The 12,607-nt window shown below is 36.2% G+C and overlaps 1 protein-coding gene and 1 long non-coding RNA gene across 2 annotated transcripts in view; one reads left to right on the top strand and one right to left on the bottom strand.

The window, feature by feature from the left end:
• LOC103918174 overlaps nucleotides 1-9,732 on the top strand; it is a 34,280-nt gene extending 24,548 nt beyond the window's left edge. Inside the window, exon 3 of the long non-coding RNA XR_663673.1 lies at nucleotides 9,676-9,732. This is a non-coding gene — a long non-coding RNA (uncharacterized LOC103918174). The remainder of the gene's footprint in view (nucleotides 1-9,675) is intronic.
• On the bottom strand, nucleotides 8,642-12,205 carry LOC103918175 (cytochrome b reductase 1). The gene is made up of 3 exons (XM_009325436.1): nucleotides 11,941-12,205; nucleotides 9,140-9,294; nucleotides 8,642-8,979 (listed from the first exon to the last, which is right to left on the bottom strand). Exons 1-3 carry the CDS (start codon nucleotides 12,097-12,099, stop codon nucleotides 8,679-8,681), a joined length of 615 nt encoding a protein of 204 aa, XP_009323711.1. The 5' UTR covers nucleotides 12,100-12,205; the 3' UTR covers nucleotides 8,642-8,678.
• Between the last annotated feature and the right edge of the window lie 402 nt (nucleotides 12,206-12,607).

Below are 12,607 nucleotides of genomic sequence, written 5' to 3'. Positions count from 1 at the left end.
ACGGGGTTGTAATCACCTCTTAACTTAGGAAGGAGACCTGGGCATTGCTGTGAACAGCTCAAACCACGTGTAGATTCCCTGATAGAGGTTTCTATATTCATTTCTGTGTTTCTACCTGAGTAACAATTGAAAATTCCAGAGGCGCAAACAGAGTATGCAAAACTCCCTGATGACTGGTGTAGGCTTACGAAGGAAGAAATCAAAATGAGCACTGTACGTTATTCTATGCCAGAATATTTGACTTCATAGAAAAAGCAGGTACGGAATCCAGGTACAGTCAGAGATCGAAATAACATTGAACTCTACTGTCTCTGAAGTCCACTAAAAAGTCTGGAAGCAACTCTTACTTAAAGATACCTTTTTTCAAAGTGGAGTAACGCTACTGTGGGGGATTTGAACCCCTGTTGGTGTGGGAATGGCTGACTGCCTGTATTGCCTGTGAACTTTCTCTCATTTATTTGAGGATAGGAGAGCAGTGCTTAGGTCTGTATGCAGATTCTTTGAGCCAAATACTGCTTTTGGTTATACACTTACAGTCTCATGGATAGGCAAATTCTTTCCAAGCTTTTGCAGTGCCATTGTCAGGGTCCCACTGCCTGGTAGCAGAGAACAGTTCATCCAAATCCATGTATAACGGTGCCTTCTTTGCTGGGCAGCAGTCATTATTTTCAGTCACCAGCTGATAACTGTCAGTACAGACAAAAGAGCTGGGAAGTCTTCTACTGCTGCATTTTGAAAGCTGCTGCAGTTTTGTTTTGCGAGGCCCTTCCAACTTATGCTTACAGTATGCAATAAAGTGAGGAGAAGATTTATCTCTGATTTTACAGTGCTCCAAACTTTAAGCAGCATACTCATACATTTCCAGCTGCTATTCTTACTAGGTATGGAGAAGTGACATGTATCATTTTGTATCACTCTGTAAATGCAGAAGAAAAAGTGCTCTATTTTTTATTGAGTAACTGTCCAGCAAACATCTTTGTTCACTCCACACACCTCATCCTTTATTTGTATTGAATTATAACTAAAATATAACTTTAAGGCTTTTTAAGCAAAGTATTTCCATAAAACCATATGAAGAGAAGAAATAGTTATAGATGGAAAAGCCACTGCCTGTCTACAGCAAATACTCCGTGAAGACTGATCTATCCGGTTCAGAGTGCAGGCTGAATATACAGGAAGATTGCTGTCAGGGAGCAATGAGGGCTGGCTGGGAGCAGGGCAGGCATGGAAATGGCAACCAGGTTCAACATCATCAGGCAACTTTGTGGTGCTGAGGCAGATCGACAGTCATGCTGCAAAGTCAATCCACAGGTCATAACCAGACCCACTGAGGGTCAGAGTCCTGTGATCACTGAGCAGGTCCGTGGTGATGGGGTCAGACAGAAACCAGGCCAGGAAGTCAGGCCCAATGGGGCACAGGCAAGGACTGAAACACCCAGGTTGAGCTTAATCAGAGCCCCTGGACTCATGCGCAGCGGTGTGTGGGTGAGGATCTCAGGTGGGGCTGGTCAGGGCCATTAAGGCTTATTAGTGTGTTCAGGCCCCTGAACACACTGAACACACTTCTACATCAGTACTCCCACTGTTACTAACACCAAGAAATCACTGCCGTAGGTAGCTATAGGAGACAAAATATGTTCCAGTACAGCCTGAGAGGACAGGTAAGCAAGTCAGATCAAGCAGTAGCACTAGCGTACCATGTACAAAACAGCTTTCAGCATATTCAGTGGAATATATCAGAAAACATGCTTACAAAGTCAGTATCCACAATAAATCCACATAAATATAGATATATGTATAGTTATACACATAATAGAAGTTTTCTTCTGTCTGCATTGTCATGTCATCTAGGAAACAAAATTGTAATATTATGTAAATTATTATCCATTGGAAGTCTTGCATTTGGGACAGACTAAAATTATTTCAGGGGCTGTGTCTTACTCAACTTTTGTTCAAATTCCTCATTACAGATGCAGTAATAACAGCAATGAACACTCGTAAATTTTCTTGTATTTTTAATCCCATTCTTTATATCTGCTCAGAAGCAGTAGCCAGACAGTATTAGTGCTCCCATTGCCACAGTGATCTATGAGCTATCCCTTAATTGCAACAGCAATTGATGTTTTTAACAAAAAGATCAAGCACTCAAGCTGAATTGCTAGGATAATACCTATACTGGAGGTCTTTTAACATAATATTTCTACCAGATCCGATAGTCATAGCAATAATGAGAGTAATGTCCTGGAGAATCAGAATTATACTGAATTTTGCCACTTCATTGACCTAAACATGAATACTAAGCTTTGTGAAACACCACAGTGCCCTTTCTACATCAGTACTCCCACTGTTACTAACACCAAGAAATCACTGCCGTAGGTAGCTATAGGAGACAAAATATGTTCCAGTACAGCCTGAGAGGACAGGTAAGCAAGTCAGATCAAGCAGTAGCACTAGCGTACCATGTACAAAAGAGCTTTTAGTATATTCAGTGGAATATATCAGAAAACATGCTTACAAAGTCAGTATCCACAAATAGAGTAAATGAAGAACAGAAGCTGTTAGCTTGTATCAGAGGGGAGAACTTGACTTTTTGGTTATTTGAAATTGGCTCTAATGTTCACTTTTTCAGGGTCAAATTTTATGCGAGACTGCAAGATCAAATGGCAAAAGTACTGGAAGTTCCCCTTTTTCTTCTAATTATTGCTACTTTCGTATCTTGTATATGAGCTTATCCCTAAACTTACATGCTCTTATGTTCTCTTTGTGGCGTCTTTTAACTAAGCTTGTACTCGCACAGAGGTTACAAACAGGAGTTGAAGAAGTCTGAGTTAGAGCACAATAAAGAACGATTTCCAACATCAGAGATTAAGTAATGCTGTATTTTAAGTAAGCCCTTTAAAAGAATATAAAACTAAATATATACATTTTGACATGACTGTGTGTTTTATGTCTACTAATCTTGTAATTTGATTTTAAGGCAGATGACTCATTGTATTGTATCATCTAAAGCAATGATAGACTAGCATCTGCCAAAGGCCGTTTTGGTAGTGGTTGCCACCTAGTGGATTACTGATTGTATACACATATGAGAAGGGTCATCTGCCACAAAAATATTTGAAAATCTGCTTATTAATCACACTATTTAATAATATCCTGCAGACTTGGAGTACCGGTAGATGGAAATTTTTTTGTGGAATGAAATGCTAGTGAAAATTGAAGTAAAAATTGCAAACATTTTCACAACTTCTATCCATTTTTGGATAACTCTCTTTATGGCTATTGCTTGACTTGGCAATAGGCAAAAGATAGAATGTGAGAGCCAACGGGTAGTCAGTATACATGGCCATGGACTCGACTGTAAACTCAAGCCCCAAGCTAACATATGTTGGTTGGTATTCTATGATCACCATATTTGGCAAACATGTGAGCTCATTGAAATTTATACCAGTTGTTTCTACTTCTTCTGTTAGAGTTAGCTGTGGCCTTGTCATTTTTGTTACAACAAAAATTCTGATATGTGTACAGTAGTAACTGGATTTTCTCAACCTCCTCTCTTCTGTTAGCCGCATCGCTTGGAATGGTTGTCATCCATTTTTTTGACCTGGGCTTCAGTCTCTTCCTGTATAGTAATTTACCCTTCATTACTGCCCAGTAGTCTTACACAGATCAAAAGTGTTGCTCATACCATAACACAATGCAAAAATCTGTACATAAGTTACAAGGGTTCCATCAACTACTTACAAAAAACACTTCTCCACACAAATGCAGTCCTCCTGCCAAAATTTTGAGTCCCCTCTTTCAAGTGTGGATACAATTGAGCTTTTATTGAATTTTGTAATAATCAACATATTGAAAAAATATGGACTAATTTACCAGAACTTTCCCCAAAAAATCCAGCCTACAGGACACAGTTAAGAGAAGTTATCAGCAACAGGGAATTGTCAGGTTTGAATACAGCAAGTTTTCTGCTATACTGATGATTGTAACACTATTTTTTACTCTTCCATGATGATGATGGTGTTGGAAAGTTTCAGCCAACAGCTGTATGATATCCAGGAATAATCAGTTTATGCTTTACACTTTTAGAAGAGCTTCCAATTATTACGCTTAAGAACATACCTTAATTTTTACTTGTTACAGATGTGTTCATATAGATGTTTTTGCTATTTATAGCATTTTATGATCAATAACCTACTGATGAGTAACTTGATGTGCAGATGTTAAATCTGGGTCAGAAGATTCCATGGGGTCAAAACTTTTGCTCTGCATTCAGTTTGGCTGTTATTTATCTGAAGGTATTTGGATCTTACAGTGCATTATGTGACTATCATACATCAGAATTAATGATCTTCCCTTACTTGCTATGGCAATCTCATGACTGAGGATAGTTTTGGGTTTTTTTCCCCTCTAACAACTGCTATGGGGAATTTCTATTATGATCAGAAGGTGAAATACAGATTCTTTCTTTATACAGTGAATTCCTTCACTTTCCGTTATATACTGATTATACTTCTAACACTACACAGTACCTAAATTTCATCAGGAAGATCATCAGGAATACTTGGAATTAAGAAATATTTAAGAAATTTTGTACAACTATCCTCCTGTTTTCAAAAAAGTAATCATAAGAATAATTTGATCTTTTGCCAAAGTTAGAAAGTTGTATTTTAGTACCATAATATAAATCTGTACTCAGTGGTATCATAAGCTTGAAAAATCATTTTTATTAACATACAAAAAAGAATAAGGAAAACAGACATTGTAATTAAACATTTGTTTTCATCTACAAATAAGTACCATGAGTAACAAAACAATAAAATAATTATTTAAGTTCCTGTGAACAGTTAGAAACAGGGTAAGGAATTTTCTGACATAGAAGCAAAAGAGTCTTCTGAAATAGAAAATATTTTGGCAATATCTATTAGTCTCTCAATAAAATATTCATGTAAACAAGTAATCCATATTTACAATATCATATGCAATCTTCTTGGTTACATGTAGTAAGAAGTGTACATGTAATTACTGTACATTCAATTTTAAAATCTAGTTTGCACCATCATTTCTCAATTTCATTAATGTTGGAAAAACCACTGCTCTGCTTCTGTGTGCAGTACTGCATGACAGCATGTAAATACATTAAAAAAATAATTTTTTTTCAGACATCTTAAAAAAATAGCACTTTTAATGTTAGGTTTTGTAACTTCCTATGTTTTTATAGGAATCCAAATTTGGAATGTAAGCTCTACAATCACGTCCCTGTAAAAATAACAATGTAGAAGATTTCCAAACATGCAGAAAAATCCTGATAAAAAAGCTAGAGTTCTACCTTCTATTTATATATTTGAAAATATACCTTTTTATTTCCCATTTGCTACTATTACACATAAATACAGGTAAGAAAAATTGCATGAAAGGAAAGTTAATGGAAGGCCACTTTGAGAAGCAGCTTTAGGAATATGTTTTTTTACAGAGAAAGTTACTCTCCAAAAGTTCTATATTTTTTTATTTAGCACTTGAACTAACCTCATATGTTGCAAGGATACTTAAAGACCTTTTTAATCAGCTTAGAACAGAAACCAAAAGACTATAGCTTGTTGAGTCTGTTTTAAATTGCACACACCATGGTTGAGCAAGGTTTAGGAGCTCACAGCTACCGCATCTCACGGGGACCGTCCAAAGACCAAAGCAGCCAGAAGCCCACAGCTCATACACATGAGATATCACTGATTATAGTAATTTCCCAGAATGGAATCTTCCAGCTCCCACTGAGTTTCTACTCTCACGTATAACCTCGAAGTTGAATAACAAAAATATAGTCTGGCAGACTACCCTCAAAAGGTTGCTAATCCTTGATTTTCAATTAGTTTTATATCGTCAGAATAGAGAAGTGAAGAAATGCCACCATTCTTTTTCAAGTATCATTACTCTTGACAGTACATGGAATAAAATGGAAAACAGAAGGCATACTGGTTACTATAGCTTAACTTTAACAGCATGTAGAACCATTCACCTAAAAGCTGTTGATTTCAATACATCCAAGTCAGTGTTATAACAAAAGAAATCACAGATTTTGTGGGTTTTTTCCCCGATACACTGTACAGTTAGAATTTCTTCCAGAACAATCCTTAGACAAGTGACTACCTTCCACACAAACACATGCTTTTATTAGATGACTTAGTGCTCGGCAAGGATTGAATGAGCTCATTTTCACAGGTAGATGAGACATAGTAACAGGCCAATACGTACCAACTTAAAATGTTGTTGCCTGTGTGAGTGCAGTATAGAACGCTAGCATAGTAAATTACTATGCAATTACTGGTTGAGTTCATTTATTCACTTCATCTGTTATACTTCAAAAGTGTTAGTAGAGCATCTCTCACAAAGACTAAACGTGCATCCACCAGCTGTAAGATGCTTACTGATTTCACGAAAAAAGCAGACTTGTTGAGCAGACCATAACAAGATCAGAAGAAGACAGCACAGTTTAGTGTTCTCCAGAAGCTACTGCGAATCCCTCTTCCTACTTAATGTTCAATATATAAATTTGTAATAAGATGCATAACATAACCATGTCATGTCAGTTGAGCACTAATGTAATGTAAAACAAGTGCTCTTATTTTTCTCTCAGAAAGCTGCTATCAGTACCATTTGGATTTTATGCTGAAGCTGCGCAGAACAATTTTAGGGAAGAGATAGTTGTATGGAACTTGAAAAACAGGGAAGAAGCTGTCTGATCCATTGCACATAGTGGGACTGGAGGAGTGTTCACACAGTAGGATAGTACTCCTTCTGTCATACCTGAATTCTACACTAAGGCATTTAAAAGCAGGTATTTTCTCAAATGAAACAATACACCAATGCTAGGTGGCTCTGCAAACATAGGTAAGTGAAAACATAGAACTCTGGGGTGTAGTCCTTGAGTACCAAATGGTACAGCAGAAAAGTTTTTCAAATAATTTAGTATGCTAGCTTTCTATACTGCATTCACCAAATAATTAAATGTTATTACGAATCAGATAACAGGAACTGAGGTGCTTCTTGTCAGAGAAGATCCAAAATAACTCATGACCAAAATTGTTTTGTACTAACACAACACTGAACTACAAAAATTGCATATTTGCTAAAGTTTAATGTGTTTAAACATTTTAAAAAGCTGAAGTAGATAAAAATTTATGTAGTCTTTAAAAAAATAGGAAATTATATGCTGTCTGAAACTTTATTTTGCAACACAAACAGTGGTAAATTTGGACTTGTAGTGGGCTCTGCAGCTTTTACAAGAGATTATAATAGAAAGACTCATCATTTTGGACATGTGCAACCAAAATAATCTAGTATAACTATTCTTCTATAGTAGTAAAAAAAATAAGTATTGTTTATATCTGTGAAAATAATGAATGAGCATAATACATTAACACTCCGATTACTGGAAAGAGCTATAAAAGTAAAGTGCCAGTAGAGACTCAAATTGCATTATTTAACACTTTAATTTCAAATTAAAAAGTCATAGAGTTTATATAGTTTGCATATAGACTAAAGTATATCTTCATGCCCGTGACGATAATGATTTTGACACCAGTGTGGAGATACCAAAATTGGCTTTCTGATAATGGGTAGCGTTTTAATCAAATCAGCAAAGCTCAGCTGTTTCTTGGAGGAAGCATTTCTCACTTCAAGCTCCTTTCTTCTGTGAGACTGCTAGCAGTCTTTTCTGGTTTCTAACCTGATTTCTAGTCTAGTGCCATAAATCAATAGAACTGTGCAATCAAATAAAGTTTGATTATCAAAAGTAAAATGCTGCCTTCTGGGATAAAAGGAAGGCTTGGTTTAAGTAATACATATTTTTCTAAGTGTGTATCTATAGCTTTCCAAATAAGACAAATTCTGCATTTGCATGTCTTCCAATTTCCTTAGAGTGATCACACATAATCCAAAGCCAAATGTTGTCTGTATACAATATATTTGGTAGAGTTGGTTAAAAAGTCAACAGATGTGTTCTGATTAAAAAAAACAAACAAACAAAAACATAGAATTTTTTAAAGGAAACATAACATTTAATGAAGATTTCAGGCCAACTTTCATTTCTTTTCTTGAATTCAAAATTTTAGACTAAATGTTTTTATGGTGCAACTCTGCAAAGTGCTGAATGACCTCAAATCCCATAGATCTTAGCAGCTGGTGAGGGGGTTAATCAGCTTGAGAAATCAGGGCTTTAAAAAAGTGAACATTACCAGAAAAATTATGTGTGACCAACTAAAGTTTGCTGTCTGGTATACTTCATGACTCTGATTCATAACCTGCAAAATCACTCAGAGCAAAATTTAGTCTGAATCTTGTTAACTTTTCATGACTATAGGAGATATAAGCATTAAATTAAAAAGTGATAGGGAAAACATTTTCCAATTATGTGATTTTCCCATTATGTGATGTCATTCACACTCTCATTTTTTAAATGAGGACCGAGCATGAACCAATATAATATGTTTGGGACTTACTGGAATTTAAATTCATATGCAGAAAACTTGAGTATCTTTGAGCAAGCCATACTGAAAAAAACCCCCAACCTATTTATATATCAGTATAACTAGGAATTGGAAGGAACCGGGGTGGGGGGGGGGGTGGGGGGTGGGGGGGGGGGGGGGGTTGGCAGTGTAATAGTACTGTTATTCTGTGTATTTTCTTTACATAGTTGATCGTTGGCCTGCTTCATCAAGTTTGAGGTTTTGTTTTCTGGCTGCTTCACTATTGATCCTCAGATCAGATTTATCTGCATTACTACCATCTGTCATTGTGGATTCTGCTTCTGCACCTTCAGGAGTCCCTCCAATGGGCCGCAGAACTTTAGCATTCTCTTCTGGGGGGCGCTTCCAATGGGACCTGCTTGCCATCCACAAAATAAGTGCACCAAATATGACAAGCAAAAGACCAAGACAGTTGACAAAAGTTGCCTCTGGTGGGGATGCACTATATGCAGGATTTTTCCTTTGGAAGGGGGGAAAAGAAAAGGTCAGTTGTTTTAGAGACAATCCTGGTCTAAAAACAGCAGTCTCTTTCTAGGTAGGAGGTCTTTTTAAAACAAAACAAAATGGAAGTACAGTTTGCAATGATTAACCTTAATAAACAAGTGAAAAAAAATACTTACAATGAAAATATAAGCTTTTCTGTGATTCCCATGAGAGCTGTTGCAATCACTGTTGCAAAGATGGTAAGACCCGAATAAACGTGTATTGGCATGAGAGCTGCTCGGAGAGGAACTGGAGCAAAAGGGAGCAGAAAGACAGCAAAACCCAAGAAAAGCTAAACAGAAAACAGATTCATAGTTAAAGCTATATGGGAAACAAGCTGCACTTCTCAAGCAGAATAAAAATCATCATAAAAATTCCATTTTGAGATGTCTTCAGGTACAAATTTGAAAAGAATTGGCATTTTTATTTCTGAATATGTTTCTCTTCAAAACCAAAGCAATAATTTTGGATTAGCACCTGGGAAGCAGAAATGAAATATTTTATAAATAATCCCACCTAATATCAGTGTCCAAACTTACTGGTAGTGCTAAAACTGCCACTGCAAGTACTGGAAACACAAGTTTTCAGTGTAACTAATGCAGTAACATATTAAAGGTGTGAGTAGCTACATTTTTACAGTCTCTTCAATTCCTGTTCTCTGCTTCTGTTACAGATTTACACATAAATGAAGATCTCAAGGCAGTCTAACCTTCTGACTTGAGTAGACTAAATAATTTTGCCGTGTTAGAGTTTTTGTTAAATTAAAGCACATGTCTTTAGAAGATCAATGGTCTATATCTCCATATAATAATCAGTTGGCATTTACAGAATGAAGATGTGTGTGCATGGTGTGAAGTTATTCAGGGGACATGAGTCCTCCCATTAGCACTAATTTTGTGACGGAAGATAACCCATCGTGTCACATGGTTTCCATCACAGGCTTGCCCAGTCATGTTGAGGTTGCATCCCTTCAGTTTGTTCTACCGTTACTCACCCCTGCTGCTAAATTAGAAATAGTGCATGAATTTGTATTTCATCTTGCTTTAACTTCCAGTCTTAGTCCTTGTTTTGTCTTTCCATGCTGGATTAAAGAACCTGGTATTTCCTCCCTGGGAAGCTTTTTAATACACCATAATCAAGTCATCTCTTAATCTTCTTTAGATCTGCTAAGCAGTTGGAGCTTTTTAAGTCTTTCACTGGAAGATAGTTTTTCCAACTCTCAAATTACTTTTCCAGATTTTCTTTGCTTCTTTTTTCTCTTTTTTTACATTAAAAAAAAAATTATTCCATAGTATTTCAGATTAGTTTTGCCAATGCCATATATGGAGGTTAAGATAATCTCTTACTAGAGAATTTACTTTTCCTGTTGTCACAGCATCGTGAGAACTCATTTTGAGCTTCATGTCGTCTTTGAGTACTTCTTTCCAGAGACATTGCTTTCCAAGAGGCAGTCTCCATTTTACATTTCTGCCCTATTCTTAAATTCATGTCCTTGTGCTATACTGTATTAACATACATTTGGCTTAAATACAATAAATTTAAACTATTGTTCCTGTAGGTATAGTATTTTGTGAGCATTCCCTCAATAATTTTTCAGTTCTGAGATGGACATACCATTTCTGGCAAATGCCAAGTGTCTTCTCTATTAACAGAGATACTACTTTATGACTGTTTTTTAACAATAGTGCTCAATCGCCTAACAAACATCAGTCTCTGACTGGAGACTTGTATCCCAGTTTGGAGGAAGTAACACCACAAGTTCTATTGATGAGACAGGCAAGGCATTAAGTGCCATTGATCATGTTTATAGTAGCAAAATGAAAAGTAGAATTAAGATCTTATTCACAATTCTTTATCTTAACCATTAGGAAAAGTGCTGATGATATAGTGGCAGCACAGATTTCCCTGAAATAACTGCATTATTAAGACAAGGAAATCTTAACACTGTTCCTTCTTATTCATTAGCTGTTGTTCAACTATAAAGAATATACTCAGCAACGCTGCAATATGCTTTCTTTTTCCTAAGTGTTAAAAACACTATTTCAACTCTATTTATTTCCTTTACCTCCTAGCCTGAGCAGTGAAGGGTAAAAGTCCAGAACCCAAATCGCTCAGCTGGGGCTTTTCTGTGCTTGATCACCAGATAATTAAGTCTATTTTTTTCTTTTTAGTGTTTTGGCAAAACAATTAAGAATCACAATTTGAAGAAACAAAATAAATTTCCATAGTGTAATAACACAATATAGGAATTCAGAATGTATATGCAGAAACATCACATCTGTATGTGTACACGAAATGTCAGGGCATGCCTGATCTTCTATGCCAAATGCAAAACATACTAAGTTAGCTCATTTTAGATTATGATAACTCTAATTCTTTGCCAATAGGAGCCGTTAAAAGCATGCACATGAACATATATCAAAGCTTTGCTGATTCAGGAAAGCTGGTTAGCCAGTAGTAGCTCATTCAGATGTCAGATCCTTTAGATCTGCGCTGCTCCCTGCTGCACTTGTTCTGCTGATAAACAAAAGTCTTGAGGCCAAGAAGTGGCTACTTAAAATTATGATAGCTGGAAAAAAGAAAAACATTTGAGACTTCCTTAATAAAAGGTCTAACTGTATTTAAATATGCTGCCAACAAACCAAATCACTTGCTTTAACTTCAGCAGTTTATAGAGCTTAGAAACACACTACTGTATAACTGGATAGTAAATAAACTGCCATTATCCCAGCAAATAAACAAAACATGCTTTAAAATACATTTTTCTTTGAAGTCAAGGATCCAGTATTTGCACATTTACATGCTAATTTGCCAAATCACAGAATGTAAAATGGGTATCCCAGTAGTTAGGGTGTATTAGTGAGGGCCTATTGTGCCTGAATTACTCAACATGTTCTTCAAATTTACAACCTGTTTATAAATACAGTTAGATTCTGACCTGGAGAGAATAAAATACAACAGCAGTCAGCCCAATCCAGCTGTGCAGACTGTACATGTTAGGAATGTTCCTGGCATTGTGGTATTCAAACACAGCTACCATAGAAACAATTGCAAGAATCATAGCTATGGTATTTAATCCAGCATGTATGAACTTCATTAGGAGTTTGCTGCACTTCCAGGTCCAGGGCAACCTGTACACAATAATAGCTGAAGAAAGAACAGAAACAAGATTTTATGCCTTATAGGATAACTTCTCTCAGATTTTAATAATCATGCATCATTCACATAGTTCCATTGTAAATTACAGGAAAATCCAACCTTTAATCCTCTAAAAAAGTCTATTAAAAAGCTGCTTCTCCTACACATAGCATAGCATATTCCAAATATACAGCTGAGGCTTAAATATAGCTTTTAGGGAGATTTCTTCCTAATTTAAAAAAAACTTCAATGTGTTTCAAAAAAAGAACAGTAAACAACTTGGTGTCGTCTTTTCCTCATTCCTTAAATTGATCTAACAGGGTTTCTGCATAGGATTTTGGGTTTTTTGCTACTAGTCAGATTGGAGGAATAGGGCCCAATTCTTATACGCAGAAGACCACCTATTGAGAAAGTGTGTAAGAAAGATAATTTTTTCATATTTATTCTCTTTGCCAACTTCGGATAAT

This window comes from Pygoscelis adeliae, unplaced genomic scaffold (genome assembly GCF_000699105.1).
Source record: "Pygoscelis adeliae isolate BGI_AS28 unplaced genomic scaffold, ASM69910v1 Scaffold106, whole genome shotgun sequence".
Taxonomy (NCBI): domain Eukaryota; kingdom Metazoa; phylum Chordata; class Aves; order Sphenisciformes; family Spheniscidae; genus Pygoscelis; species Pygoscelis adeliae.
Note: the sequence above shows the minus strand (reverse complement) of the source record. Positions and strands in the feature narration are given on the sequence as shown.

Coding starts and splice junctions, on each gene's coding strand:
- LOC103918175 (XM_009325436.1), bottom strand. CDS start 12,099: ATGAAGTTCATACATGCTGGATTAAATACCATAGCTATGATTCTTGCA. Junction 9,295..11,940: donor TTGTATTTTATTCTCTCCAG/GTCAGAATCTAA, acceptor TTTTCTGTTTAG/CTTTTCTTGGGTTTTGCTGT. Junction 8,980..9,139: donor GAAAAGCTTATATTTTCATT/GTAAGTATTTTT, acceptor CCCCTTCCAAAG/GAAAAATCCTGCATATAGTG.